Source organism: Hibiscus syriacus, unplaced genomic scaffold, assembly GCF_006381635.1.
Source record: "Hibiscus syriacus cultivar Baekdansim isolate YM2019G1 unplaced genomic scaffold, ASM638163v2 tig00000405_pilon, whole genome shotgun sequence".
NCBI classification, from domain to species: Eukaryota; Viridiplantae; Streptophyta; class Magnoliopsida; order Malvales; family Malvaceae; genus Hibiscus; species Hibiscus syriacus.
The window spans coordinates 307,547-323,180 of NW_024061786.1; the positions used below are offsets into that span (position 1 = coordinate 307,547).

The window sequence follows — 15,634 nt, forward strand, 5'->3', positions numbered from 1 at the left end:
TTCAAATCATTCACCTTTGATTAGTTAAAACTATCCCTAAAAATGTTAGATTTAAAAAAAATACTAAATAAACTAAAGAGGAAAATATATAAATTAAAAGAAAAAAAAGTTGAGAAATGAGCAAAATAGAAACGACAAGTTCCCTGGCCATGTAAAAGCTATTGTGCTCTTTTGTAATTATGAAATAAGCTTTGGCAAGTGTCATTTGTTCTGCCAACTGTCGAGACAATGACATAGCACCCAATATTTTTTTCAGTAAAGTTTCTTTCGAAATAATTCAATTCCTGACATAGAGTTGACAAAATAAATTAAACCAACGAGAACAGTATAATTAAAATAAAAAAAATACCGCATTTTGTCTGGCATTGCTCTCAGCGTCTATATACGGCCCACTCTAAGAGATGAGTTCTTACCCTTTGATTTTAGCATCAAGGCGTTTTAACATAGGAGCATTCTTTAACCTATCCGGTATGACCATGAACCCAACTTTACTGCCTCGGATGAAAACATGCTCAAGCTGCGAAACCTTTCTCTCTTTAGCAGTGAAGGTGATGTTCTTAAGCTGGCAATTCCAATTATCCTTGCACTCGGCCATGCTTCCTCTGTAAAGCTCTCCACTCTTGAGTTCCACCGTTATGATGTGACCCGACCCCTCGTGTAGTAGCTTCACCGGTATGCCCAAACTCCGACTCATTGTTTCTCGCCCGCCTGCTTTGCTTATGGAATTCAAAATTGATTCTTTATGTTCCATGTTCTTCTTATTTGTCTTTTATAGCGAAACCATATTGTTACGCTTAGACTTTGGCATCTTCGACGATGAAGGTCGCCTGAAAAAGATGAAATCAACAGGCGACCTATTTACCCTGCTTATGCAACTCGTAAACCCCTCTCTGTTCTTTTCGTGTACAACTCGTGTGTTTTTTGTGTCCCCCCATGAGTGTTCTAGTTACATGGGATTTATAGCTTAGGATTTTAGAGTTTGATCCCTATTATAATTCTAACTCGGTTGTTTGTTGGTTTGTTATCTCCATGAAATCCTTACGTCGGAGAAATCGGAGTGGTTGAAGATGGGATATGCATCCGTGAAATCCGAGCTTGGGAAGTTCCGTGCGGCGCTGCTTGCTAGGGTTCCTGGAAACCTTGATCTGAGTTGGTTTGTTGGGCATGTGGTGCCTGTTGGGCCTCGTGTTTTTTTGTAGGGCCTGCAAATGTAACAAAAACAATAAATAAATAAATAAATAAATATAACACGTAATATATATATATATATAATATGTTTTATATTAAATATTATAATAGGACAAAATTTAGTGTCTACAGCTGCCCCTCTTTGCTCATTATCGTGTAACGAAAATAGAGCAAAGATTAAAAGACACAAATTTCAGCCATATCGAATATCCTCTGTCGTAGAGTTGAAATCCGATATGGAAACTGGTTTGTCAATATGAATCACGAGATGACCCCCTCGTCGTGAGGTTGAGTCAAAACTGGAAAATTCTGAGCCTGAATCATTCGTCGTAAAGTTGAAAACGAGCAAGAGATGGATGCTGCTTGTGTGCACGATTCCCTTCGTCATGAAGTTGAAACCGCGGGGGACCCCTTCGTCGTGAAGTTGAGCATGGAATTGGATATCCTTCGTCGTGAAGTTGAAATCCAAGTAAGTAGCATTGTTCTGAGTCCAATATCCTCCGTCGTGAAGTTGAAATTGGCTCTGGAATCGGGAAATTGTTTGTTGACAACCAACCGTCCCTTCGTTGTGAAGTTGAACTTATGTTGTCTCGAGTCCAATATTCTTCGCTATGAAGTTGAAATTGACTCCGAAATTGGGAAATTGTTTGTTGACAACCAGCGGTCCCTTCTTCGTGAAGTTGAACTTGCGTTGTCTTGAGTCAAATATCCTTCGCTGTGAAGTTGAAATTGGCTCTGAAATTGGGAAATTGTTTATTGACAACCAGCGGTCCCTTAATCGTGAAGTTGAACTTGCGTTGTCTGGAGTCCAATATCCTTCGTTGTGAAGTTGAAATTGGCTCTGAAATTGAGAAGTTGTTTGTTGACAACCAGCGGTCCCTTCGTCGTGAAGTTGAACTTGCGTTGTCTGGAGTCCAATATCCTTCTCTGTGAAGTTGAAATTGGCTCTAAAATTGGGAAGTTGTTTATTGACAACCAGCGGTCCCTTCGTCGTGAAGTTGAACTTGCGTTGTGTTGAGTCCAATATCCTTCGCTGTGAAGTTGAAATTGGCTCTGAAATTGGGAAATTGTTTATTGACAACCAGCGGTCCCTTCGTCGTGAAGTTGAACTTGCGTTGTCTGGAGTCCAATATCCTTCGTTGTGAAGTTGAAATTGGCTCTGAAATTGAGAAGTTGTTTGTTAACAACCAGCGGTCCCTTCGTCGTGAAGTTGAACTTGCGTTGTCTGGAGTCCAATATCCTTCGATGTGAAGTTGAAATTGGCTCTGAAATTGGGAAATTTTTGTTGACAACCAGCCATCCCTTCATTGTGAAGTTGAACTTGTGTTGTCTCGAGTCCAATGTCTTTCGCTGTGAAGTTGAAATTGGCTCTGAAATTGGGAAGTTGTTTGTTGACAACCAGCCGTCCCTTCGTTGTAAAGTTGAACTTGTGTTGTCGCGGATGGCCCCTTCATTGTAAAGTTGAGCCTTGACTTGAATATCATTCGTCGTGAAGTTGAAATCCAAGTATTGTATGTTGCGGGTGGACACAATTCCCTTCGCCGTGAAGTTGAAACCGTGGAGACCCCTTTATTGTGAAGTTTGGCTTCGAGCTAGATATCATTCGTCGTGAAGTTGAAATCCACTCTCGAGCAAATTGTGTTGTTTCGAGAGAAACTTTCAATCTGTCAAGTTGGTCGAAGTGTAGCTTCTTGCTGCTGAGTTAAGCAACTAACATGAATCTTTAAAGGTGCTTTTGAATCGAGTATCCTTCGTCTTGAAGTCGAAACTTGACTCTAAAAGCTGCAAAAAATTATGTATGTGGAAAATGATAAATATGATGCTCTAAAATGTATGCATAAGATGCATGTAACATGAATTGGTTATATTTTATCTCCTGAAAAAGGTCTGATAATTTGCATTAGGATGTTGAATCCCCAAATTATGCCCCAATATTTGATGTTGAATCTTCAAAGATGCCCCAAATGTTCCTCATTTCTTGCTTCAACATTGATTCTGAGCATGAGTTTTGTGTCAAAGAGTCACATGTCATTTACCAAGATCCACTCTGGAGAGACTGTCTTGTTTGAAAAAAAAATTAATATCAATTAAAAGAGTTTTGAAAAATGTTTGATCCAAAGTTTTGAAAATATTGTCACTTTCACGGTTTTACAATTGAGACGAATCATAAAACTAGAGTTCATCGGATATCAAAGAATTAATTATACTGTTAATCCTTCAATGAATTATAGCTATTTGATAAGTGCCAAGATCAAAGCTATTTTTGGGAAGTGGTTAAGTAAGGAAAGGATTAAAAAAAATCTCAGGTCATTATGTTTGGTCAAAGGTTTGACATTTTTGTTCATTTGATGCTTAATGGTTTGATGGGGTAGCTTGTATGCTCCTCTACTGGAAGTGTTCTCCGACTCCCAGCTTTCATGGTCATATTTGGATTGTGCGATGCCTTATCAAGGAATTTGTGTGATCGCCTCAGTTGCACAATTTTTATATTCGAGCCGCCTTTTCAGGTTTTCAACTCGAATCCTCCTTTAGTTTCAAGACGTTATTCAAGATTTACGTCTTGAACCCCCTTTGTTATTTTTCTCTACCATGCATTAATTATATTATTTTTTTGCAAACAAAGATTAATCTTGATGGGCGGGATGAAATCTGAAGATATTCTCTTCTGTTTAGAAATCCATGTATGATTAGAAGGGACTTTTAAGGCACGTAATGTAGGCCAGGGTTCATGGTTATGAAAGAAAAGGATAAATAGGCCCAAACAAGTGTTTCAGGGTATTGAACCAAGGATCAATTCATTCTGATGCCTTCAATCATGTCTTGCTCAAAATGTCTCTCTCTCTTGATGCTCTATGATCTTCGAGTGAAGTGATTCAGTGATTCAGGAATGTTTGTGCTTGATCAATCTCATAGTTTGAACTTGATGTGCCATTTGTCTTTAGGGAATCTTTGCATGTTCTTTTTGTCCCTTTTTCTTTTGATTTTTGCTTCTTTTCTTTTTTGTTCTTGATTCTCTTTTTTATTTGTTTTTTGCTTCTTTGCTTTTTTATTATTGATTGGATCTTCGCACTTGCCATTTGGTCCACCTTTTGGTATCTCCTTTGGATTGATGCCTTCACTCATGTGAGAAGATTTCTCCCACCTTGCCCCCCAATATGGAGGGTGATCCTTGGTTAGGGTTGAATCAGAAGAAAAATACTATAGGCTCAAAAAGGGACACAAGGGATATATTTTCTCCTGTTGTGAAGGGATAAAGAAAGAAAGCCGTTCATCATTTCATACATGTAAGTCTTCACATAAGAGGTATCCCCAGGGGGATTTTCAGGATTAATTCTATTCGCATGAAAATAATGTAGTTAATGCATGATAGAATTATTTCGAATGATTTTTTTTGCTCCCCAGATGTCTCAATGTTCAGGCTATCTACGAAATGCCCCAAGTTAGAAGAATGCTCCTGTTCAAATGAACAACTCAATGCCTTGGGTTTTAATGGTATTAAAATGTCAATTTTGAGTCTAAAAAGACAATGGTGTGACTTTATTTGACTCAAAGAGATGTATGGGTGTATCAAAAAGATAAAGGCAATGTTCAAGAATTTCAAAGGGAGGTAATGTCAAAATTTGGTTTTTGGTAATGACCATGAGTTATTTTGGGTAAAGAATCGAGGTATTTTATATTGGGGTTTGAGACAGGATAAGAAAGGTCTAATCTTGTCATATTACAAAAATCTATAATTCTTGAAGAATTAAAAGGATCCTTAATTCATTTAATATTCGAAGAACTAAAGATTAAGATTTGTTCAATTGCTCCACCTTAGAAAGTAGTATAAATTCAATCCTTTAAAAGACTAAGAAAACATGAAAGATCGAAGACGTGTACAAACAAAACGATCCTCTAAGTGCAAATAGTATATGCCATGCCCCCTTCTTCGGCAAGCGCCTTATAGTTTTCAGAGGAATGTTTGGGGTTTTTTATGTGGTAACAGCTAACAGCTTCAACATCGTAGCCCTTAGGATATGGGGATTCTTTTCTTAGATCATCCTGGCAGGCTTTGTCCTACAATCAGCTGATCAAGCTCCCACTGTATTGTTTTCAGTTTTTTCTTTAAGGTTACAATCTTGTTTCCATGTGGTTAAATCCACTTCATCGAATCCTCCATGACTTAATTTCATGAAAATGCTTAAAAATGAAACGTAGATGCAAAATGCAAAATGCAAAATGCATGAAATGTTCGAGGCATTGATCCAAAAACATGTCTGTTATTATGAATAATCCTTATTGGGGACAAAAGTGTTTTATATTATAAGAGACAAAAATATCCTGACAGCTTCTGACATGTTGACTAGTCTTCTGCATTCGTTTGTCATCGGTTGAATACCCTGTCGAACCGTTCAGACTCCTTTGGCCAAAATGTGCAAGTGACAAGCTGTTTCCCCCAAAAAAAAAGGTCTCGAATGACTGCATCTCCGACTTTCACTCTCTGTCGAGCTTGTTTCTAACGAAAGTGTCATTGAAGTCCTCAATCCGATGCTTATCGACTTGTTTCTGAAATTCATCTTGTTCTCGTAGTTTTCGAAAGGAATCTCCGGGTCAGTAACTTTTTCCTTGTCTTGCCCCTGCAACATTTGCCTCTCAAAAATTTGACTTTAGTGTGCTCGGTGTAAATTCCGGTCAATTCGGAGTCCTTTACAATGTAGCAAAGTGACATATTCTTCGATTGCGGGTACCACGTCTTCTGGATTGAATGTAACACATAGTCGCCCTGTAGACTGTCCTCTGTATTTTCATCTCTTGTATTACAACCCCTTTGTCCATTAATGCAGATTATTCATGTTTAACAAACACGTTTTTGGTGGATCAACACCTCTTTTAAATGATGCATATGATGTAAATAAAATAAAAGAGAAAAAAAATGAAAAGAGTTAGTAAGGTAAATCAAAATAATAAAATGAAAAATCCTACCCCACATGATATCTACCCGAACATGCTTAGTATTCCTACTCGGACATGATCTCTATCCCGCATGCTAATTTCAAACAAATCCTAACCGCATATTTGTCTAGTTCGCATGCTTTGAACAGAAAGTAAAGCATGAAATAATTCTGGCATCCTAGGGTTTGAAATGAGGTTTTGGGGTAGGCTCTATTACTCCATAGTCTCCCGGTTTAGGTTCTAAAAAGGTACTCGAGTTCTCCTTGCTGGTGCCCCCATGGGCTTGCCAGACCCTTAGTCCTAAGCCTATTACAGGCTTGTGTGGACTAAGTTAAACTCAAGAGGACACATTCCCTTATGCCCATACAGAGAATAAATTCACACGAAGGCATAAGGTATATAAATCTCGAAGGCTACTTGCTAGACCCATACAGTGAATAAATTCACAAGAAGGCATCGCTTTCACCCTCACTTAAAACGGGTTCGGAGTTCAGGTTTAGAGCCTTAGATGAAAAATGTTTGGAAAGCTGAAATCATTAGAAAACGGTCAGTTCAACTATTTACTCAAAAAAATATAATCAAAAGTAAGTAATAAGGATCGAAATATTACCTTAAAATGTAAAGTTACATTTTTCGTTAAAAAGACAACTGGAAATTATCTTAGCCTGACTCACTTACCTGTGTTCCCAGCGGAGTCGCCAAGCTATCGCAACCGTCTTTCGGTTGGGCCCCGAAATTGGGCTTCGACTTGAAAAATATGGATTGAAGTCGCCACCGATCATTTATTTTTTAAAAAAATGGGTTGATCGGATACCTTATTTCTTACCTGATCTGCGTCTTACCAGAAATATGTCGGGTTCGGGAGTCGGTTACAGTCAAGGAAGGATTAGCACCCTTGAACCGCCCTTTCGGTACCAATTAATTTACTAGTTGTCTTTATTTGCGAAAATTCGAAATTAAAATTAAAATTTAACAGACCCGATTCAAATCATTCACCTTTGATTAGTTAAAACTATCCCTAAAAATGTTAGATTTAAAAAAAATACTAAATAAACTAAAGAGGAAAAAATATAAATTAAAAGAAAAAAAAAAGTTGAGAAATGAGCAAAATAGAAACGACAAGTTCCCTGGCCATGTAAAAGCTATTGTTCTCTTTTGTAATTATGAAATAAGCTTTGGCAAGTGTCATTTGTTCTGCCAACTGTCGAGACAATGACATAGCACCCAATAGTTTTTTCAGTAAAGTTTCTTTCGAAATAATTCAATTCCTGACATAGAGTTGACAAAATAAATTAAACCAACGAGAATAGTATAATTAAAATAAAAAAAATACCGCATTTTGTCTGGCATTGCTCTCAGCGTCTATATACGGCCCACTCCAAGAGATGAGTTCTTACCCTTTGATTTTAGCATCAAGGCGTTTTAACATAGGAGCATTCTTTAACCTATCCGGTATGACCATGAACCCAACTTTACTGCCTCGGATGAAAACATGCTCAAGCTGCGAAACCTTTCCCTCTTTAGCAGTGAAGGTGATGTTCTCAAGCTGGCAATTCCAATTATCCTTGCACTCGGCCATGCTTCCTCTGTAAAGCTCTCCACTCTTGAGTTCCACCGTTATGATGTGACCCGACACCTCGTGTAGTAGCTTCACCGGTATGCCCAAACTCCAACTCATTGTTTCTCGCTCGCCTGCTTTGCTTATGGAATTCAAAATTGATTCTTTATGTTTCGTGTTCTTCTTATTTGTCTTTTATAGCGAAACCATTTTGTTACGCTTAGACTTTGGTATCTTCGACGATGAAGGTCGCCTGAAAAAGATGAAATCAACAGGCGACCTATTTACCCTGCTTATGCAACTCGTAAACCCCTCTCTGTTCTTTTCGTGTACAACTCGTGTGTTTTTTGTGTCCCCCATGAGTGTTCTAGTTACATGGGATTTATAGCTTAGGATTTTAGAGTTTGATCCCTATTAGAATTCTAACTCAGTTGTTTGTTGGTTTGTTATCTCCATGAAATCCTTACGTCGGAGAAATCGGAGTGGTTGAAGATGGGATATGCATCCGTGAAATCCGAGCTTGGGAAGTTCCGTGCGGCGCTGCTTGCTAGGGTTCCTGGAAACCTTGATCTGAGTTGGTTTGTTGGGCATGTGGTGCCTGTTGGGCCTCGTGTTTTTTTGTAGGGCCTGCAAATGTAACAAAAACAATAAATAAATAAATAAATAATATAACACATAATATATATATATATAATATGTTTTATATTAAATATTATAATGGGACAAAATTTGGTGTCTACAGCTGTTGAGAAGGATAAGTTGGTATTTGATTTGCCGCGTAGCTGAAGTTTGGATGGTCTAGCTTTGTGCATATCCCACATGCTCTTGTTGCTCCATATTTTCCTGCAACAAGTGAATTAACTACTTTAGTTAATTTATCTAACTTATTTTCAAGGGAAAATATACTTATCTCGTGAACCCGTCGGCTGGGTTCACTTGAAAACTGTTGAGAGTTGGCTGCCATGTTGAAATCAATTCCCTTGTTGTTGTTGGGATCATGTTGATTAATGCTCCTCCACTTGCGACATCCACCATTTTCATCTCCATTGGTAAAAGGCATTCACAAAGCTTTTTAAATCGCTCCCAATAGTCATAAAGACTTTCTTCGTTCTTTTTCTGAATGAAAAGAATGCTCTTTTGCAACTCACTTGCTTTAGCCGCTGGAAAGAACCTGTCAAGAAAAATTCGATTCATGCCAGCCCATGAATTAACCGAATTTGGAGGTAAATAAAATAACCAATCTTTAGCCAAGTCGGCTAAAGAGAAAAGGAAAGCTCTTAATTTAATTTGATCATCGGTAACTCCCTGTGGTTTCATGCTAGTGCAAACCATGTTGAATTCCAACAAGTGTTTGTGTAGATCTTCAGTGGGAAAGTCGTGGAAGGTGGGAAAAAGATGAAAAAGTATCGTCTTTAATTGAAACGGAGTCCCGCCACTAGGAAAATTAATACATAATGGCGTCCGAGTGACAAGTGTTGTGACTAGTTCTCAAATCGTTTGTTCTTCTGCCATCGGAATGTTGTATGCGTCTGCTTCGATCTCCAGATCTAGATCTAATAATTCACTTGGGTTTCTTCTGGTCATAAATAAAAAACTAGAAACATAAATCAGTACTGCTGTTAGTCCCGACAACGGCGTCAATTTGATAAACGTTATTTTGCTATCAAAATAATTCCTGGCTTCTTAATAAATAAAAAGGAAAAATGTAGTATAGAGAAGCGGGGTCGATCCACAGGGACTGTGGTGTTTTTGATTTAATAAAACTCTTTCTTGATTTTAGAAGAATATAGAATTCCAGATGAAGGTGAAAAGATATATTAAAATAAAATAAATAAAAAAGGAAAAATATAATAATAAATATTAATAGTAATAAATATAAAAGGGGATTTTTAAAAGTTGTTTTTAAAATAAAAATAAGAATGAAATAAAAGAAAAATAATTAAATAAACAAATTAAAGAGATTGAGATAAAGGGAAACTTATCGTGAAAGCAGCCTCAGACTTCAGCTTTGTCTCAAATTCCTCGGATCATCGAAACAGATTTTTACTTCAAGATTCATGTTACCTTACAAGAACAATTCTTCGTTGCCAACTCGGATTGTGTCGTTTCAATAACAACTGATTCCGATCTCAGTTTCCTCTTAGCAAACAATTTTGCTAAGTGTGTTCTTGGGAAGTTGAATATGCTTCAATAAGCAAATTATTCTTCAAACATTAACCATAATAATATTCGGACCAATGTCGAAATCGTTTTGATTTGAAAAGTAAGCTCAGAAAATAGAGAGAAAATCCGAAGAGATTTAAGTACCTTACAATTCTCACGTTTGGAATTGAGCTTTCGCTTTATTCTTCGGCTTGAAAGAAAATTAGCTAAGCATGACCAAAGTCATGCTTAGCATAATAGAAAAGTATGCGAAAATTATAGAGAAAGCTAGAGAAAAAGAAGATTTTATTCTCAAATGAGAGAGATAAGTTTCTAGGCTCACCCTTAGAGGGTGTTTATAGCCTTTAAATTCCTAAAAACAAGCTAAAACATCTTAAATCCTAATTAAAACACTTAAAACTATTTAAACTAAAATACCTAAAAATAATATAATATTATAAATCCTAATTAAAACACTAAAACCTGTTTCAACTAAAATACCTAAAACAAAGATAAAATATAAAAATAATATCCTAAAACTTAATTAAAATACTAAAAACCTATTTAAACTAAAATACAAAGATAAAATATAATGTTTAAATATTATCCTAAACTTGAGTTTAATTCAAATCCGAATTCCAGCCAGCTTTGATTCCGAAAATAAAAAACTACAGAATTGTGTCCTTTTTGTGTAATTTCTAGAATCTTACATCATGTACAAAAAATGAATTAAAATAAACAAATAATCCACAAAAATCAATGATTAAAGAGTAATTTAAAAGTAAAATATTAACTAAAATAAGCACTTATCATATATTAATCTACCTATTAACCTTTGATAACCAGTATTGTTTTGTAAAAACCCATAATCAGCTTCTTTGTTTGTCCCTTCATCAAACTCTGTTGATGTGAGCTTAATATTATGTTCCAGTGGTGTCAAACAAGGTTTAGCTCCTTGTAAACTAACATCCACTATGAGCTCCAATGTACACTTTCATTGGTTAAGAATTATCCCCTCCTTAGGCCTTAAGACTTCAAGCCCAAGAAAATACCTCAAATCCCCCAAGTCTTTCATTTTGAAGTTATGATACAAAATGCCTTTTAATTAACTAATCAATCCTTCATCAGCCCTGTAATTAACATGTCATCCATATAAACAAGTATCAACACCAATCGACTTCCTTTTTTTGTGAACAAAGAATAATCACATTTGCTTTGTTCATAGCCTACGAAAACCAATGCCTCTATTAAGTTCTTATTCCACTTCCTTGAAGTTTTCTCTAACTCATACATAGATTTATGCAACCTACATACAAGGTTCTCCCCCCTAACTGTAAAAATCATCAGGAAGCTTCATATATATGTCTTTGCTCAAGTCACCTTGTAAAAATGCATTATGCACATCCATTTGATGAAGAGGCCAATCAAGATTTACAGCAAGACCAAGGATAGTTCGAACGGTAAAAAACTTGGCTACCAGAGAAAAGTATCAACATATTTAATTCCCTCTTTCTGACTATAGCTTTTTGCCACTAGACGAGCCTTATAACATTCCACTTCACCCGCGGTCCTATACTTAATCTTGTAAATTCATTTACAACCAATGATAATTTTGCCTAAGGGTAAAAGATCTACATACCATGCACCATTTGATTCTAAGGCTTGAATTTCCTCCTTTGTTACATGAATCCACATAAGGTTTTTAATGTCTTCAAAAAAAAAGTAGAGGGTTCAGTTTGAACAAAAGTATCAGAAGGAAAAACTTTAGTTTTATTAGGAAAATAGTCATAGGTAATTAAATGAGAAATGGGGTACTGACCTGGAAGTAAAGAAGATTAATAGGAATGTACATAGACATGTAACCAGTTTGGAGGCTTAGAAACCCGAGTAGATTTTCAAACAGGAATAGGCACATTCAAAGGAACAGGAACAATAGAGGAATGACTACTCTCAACCTCTGAGTTATTTGGTGAAGGAAAAACTTTAGTTTTATTAGGAAGATAGTAATAAGTTATGATTCAAAATACTAACATAAATTTTGAAATTTGTTATGTCGGGTAAACGATTCTTGTGTAGACCATGACCGAAAACAAGGCCAAAGCGAGAAATGACAAAGTTCGAGAGTGAAATCGATAGATATAGTAAGGCATACAAATGAGGCATAATGTGAGTGCATTTTTACCTATTATATATATATGATGAACAAAACTTGCGATGAGTCAACCTCCACTTCTTCGAAAAGAAAAAAATTAAATCGTATTTTGAAAATATATATTTTAATACTATTTCACAACATGGTATTTAGATGCTTTCGGGTATGAATTGCCTAATACAAAATTTTTTCTGAGTTTTTACTTTATTCTTATACATGGATTAGTTGATATGTAAAATGATATATGATTACGGTAAAAACACAATGTATGTGTATTGAGAATCATAGGTACATATGACATGCCATGAGGTGAAGTGTTATAGATCGATCTTGATTAGTGCATTCGTGCACTCTTGTATTGGTATTTTTAGAACTCTTGTATTAGTGCATTCCTGCACTTCTGTATTAGTACTATTGGGTACTCATGTATTGAGTACATTCATGTACTCCTTGTAATACATGTGTAATTATGAGGTTCATGGTGTTTGTCTTCATGAACTACCACATGATACCTAGTATAGTAACATGTATTTAGCACTCAACGAGACTCACGTACTTGATATTCTCAGTTAAAATCAATTGAATTATGATTTAAATACACAAAAAGTACGGATTTATATGGTTTGAATATGGAAAGCAAAAAATATATGAACCAAATTATAACAAAAACTTTATCGAATACTTGGATTTTTTCTATATGTTTATATGTGAAATTTCTTTGAGAACTTTATTTTATGCATTTAATATTATTTTAGTAATTTTCTTTGTTGTAATTTTTTATGATATTTTTATTATTATTTGGTTTTATTTAAATTACCTAACACCTTGCTAAGTGAAAACTTAGCTTGTGCTTTTTTCACACGTAAGTGCAAGTAAGCAAGCAGAGTAAGGTACGTAATCACTTTTGTGGAATCAAATTTGCCTCCAATATCAGTAAGAACATCATACAGTGTTGCTTTTGACTTATATAGTGGGATATACATTAAAGAAGTTTTATTTTCTCTGATATGGAAGTTATAAAAAATGGTTTTGTAATATAAAGGTTAGTATGTTTAAATATAGTAATATTAATTATAATTAGTAGTATAAATGAAAAATATTTTTATAAATTATGTTTTAAAAGCTTATCATTTAAGTTTTTAATTAAGTAGTTTTTAGACAATTTTAATATTGATATTAAACCGTAGAAATCTACCTAGTTGCTGCCTAAAATTAGATTCTATTTTAACGTTAAAATATTAAATTACAATTTTATGCAATTTACTAGCTTTGTTATAAATGTTAAATTGGAAATTTTAAAAGAAACAATATTTCACTGGTTTTTGAGTAGTACATGTTTTATACGATGGATGTGATAACTCTAACATGTATATTGGGACATATACAGGAAAGGGGTGTTACATGCACGAGCAACTTTAAGCAAGCGACAGTTTTTTCATTCAGCCACTCCATTATGTTATGGAGTGTGAACACAACTACTTTGATGTACAATGCCTAGGGAACTAAAAAAGTTTGAACAAGAAGAGTTAAAAAACTTAGTCCTATTATCGCTCCTAATGATCTAAATAGAAGCATAAGACTGGGTTTGAACTAAAACAACAAAGTGTTTAGAACAAGGATAACATCATACTTTAGCTTCACCAAATAGAGCCAAGTAATCCTTGTAAAATCATCGATGATTGAAAGGAAAAAATGATGGCCCAAATAATTATACACCGTGTAAGGGCCCTGTTAACTTCCTAAAAAGGCTACTTTTAAGGCCTTTTCACTTATTTTATTGTTTGTTTAAAATCTCATTTTAGTCATTTTAGGATCATGTAGTTGCATATAGTTGCATTTGTGGTGGTATTGTTATTTTATTTCTTAAGGGTGTTGTATGAGAGAAAGATGCAGTTGTTTGTGGTGTGCAGGAAATAGTAAGCAAAAGGTCTCTTTGGGAAGTAATGACGTGGCATCACAAGTTGCTAAAGCAGATTGAAATGCCTTGGTATTTATGGCGCAGAAAATGACAAAAAGATACAGCTATACGAGGACAGCTGGCTCTGTACGTGAAATGATAGCTGTAACCGCCTGCTAGATGACTACTGCCACCTGAAGGATAAGGTTCACGCATATGGTGTGATTCTAGGGGTATGAGCGTATTTTGAACCCAACAACCCCATCATTACCCCCTAGATATTTTTATTATATATGACACCTCACAAGAGAGAGAGGGACATAGACGCATATGGGCAGAGCAAAGAAAAATCCCATTTTTATTTTCTTCTTCCTTGGGTGTCCCTCAATTGATAAAGCTTCAAGGAGTGGCGAGCTATGCGTCTGAGAGGAGCTAGCGAGCTAAGATGGTTCATGGTGGCCGAGGAGACCTCTGGTTGCGTGCGTCGAAGGCTTCTTCTCACTTCCCTTTGCTGCTATTTTTCTATTTATTTTTGGGTTGTTGGAACAAATATTTTCATGGCTTTTTCTATGAATATTTCGAACCCCACCATGAAGTAACCTTATTTGGTGGTGGTTGTTTTAATTATTGTTTAAACTTTATTTTAATCGTAGATTTATGTTTATCTTGGGTATTTGCTTGCTTTGCTTATGAATACTTCACCATCCAGGCTTGTAAGAGGCATGAGAGTGTCCATTTCTTAGATGAAGTTTAGGTGTTTGAGAGAAACCTAAGCTAAAAATACTTGTAGTATTTGAGAGAAACATAAGACAAGATCCTCATAAGCAATGGGCTATAGTGTTTTCAAGAGGCTTTGAACCGACCTAGGAATACTATATCCTAATCCCTTAGTACTCGAGAGAGACTAGGATATGATTTCAATGACTAAAAAAGGTATTTTTATCAATAGTGTAAACTGCCACATCGTAGAGTGAGAGCAGATGCCATGGCATCCTATTCTATTAGGTTCCTTTGACTAGAGATAGCGGAGACACTTTCAGAAAACCCTGTCAAGCAAGTGGAGTTTAGATAGCTTAAATCTTCCTGAGAGATAAGTTTAGCATCCTTAAATCAATTCTACCATTCATTCCAGTGGAAGCTTGTCGTGTGAGGATTATCTACTTATCATTTATTTGCTATTTATTTACTATTTTTATCATTTTTCATTGCCTTGACATTTCATCATTTTTAATATTAAACATATGCTCTTGCCACTACATTTTCATTTGCTACACCATCAGACCATCAATCCATATCCACCAGCATACACATTTCCATTACCGTGACATTGTACATATCAATACTAACAATACATAGTTAAAGTAATGCTTAGCTTTGGTTAGACTATTGTAATTTCAACTAATCCCTGTGGAGATGATATTCACTCATCACTTTATTACTTGAGCGATTGTGTATACTTGCACATTATTTGTGTATAATTTTATAGTACTCACAACACGCAAACAAGTTTTTGGCACCGTTGCCGGGGATTGGAAGCCCAAAGTTAATTAGTTTTGCTAGAGCATTTTATTTTTGCATTTTTATTTGTGTATAGTTTACTTTATATTTTTGTTTTATTATTTTTCAGGTTTATTTATTGTATGCCTAGAAGACATTCTGAAGAGCCATTAGAACCGATAGAACCTGAGATTGAAAGACTCTTTAGAGAAATGAGACGTGATCAACGTGCTCGAAGAAATATGTATCAAATTGAAAACTAAGGCAT

At 35.5% G+C, this 15,634-nt stretch overlaps 2 protein-coding genes across 2 annotated transcripts; both read right to left on the reverse strand.

Moving 5' to 3' along the window:
* Window positions 1-409: 409 nt before the first annotated feature.
* LOC120205224 (small nuclear ribonucleoprotein SmD3b-like) lies at window positions 410-751 on the reverse strand. The gene has a single exon (XM_039205138.1). The coding sequence runs from the start codon at window positions 749-751 to the stop codon at window positions 410-412; it is 342 nt and encodes a 113-aa protein (XP_039061069.1).
* Window positions 752-1,021: 270 nt separating this feature from the next.
* LOC120205233 (small nuclear ribonucleoprotein SmD3b-like) lies at window positions 1,022-7,798 on the reverse strand. Its single transcript, XM_039205148.1, has 2 exons — window positions 7,518-7,798; window positions 1,022-1,202 (listed from the first exon to the last, which is right to left on the reverse strand). Exons 1-2 carry the CDS (start codon window positions 7,796-7,798, stop codon window positions 1,022-1,024), a joined length of 462 nt encoding a protein of 153 aa, XP_039061079.1.
* Window positions 7,799-15,634: the final 7,836 nt, after the last annotated feature.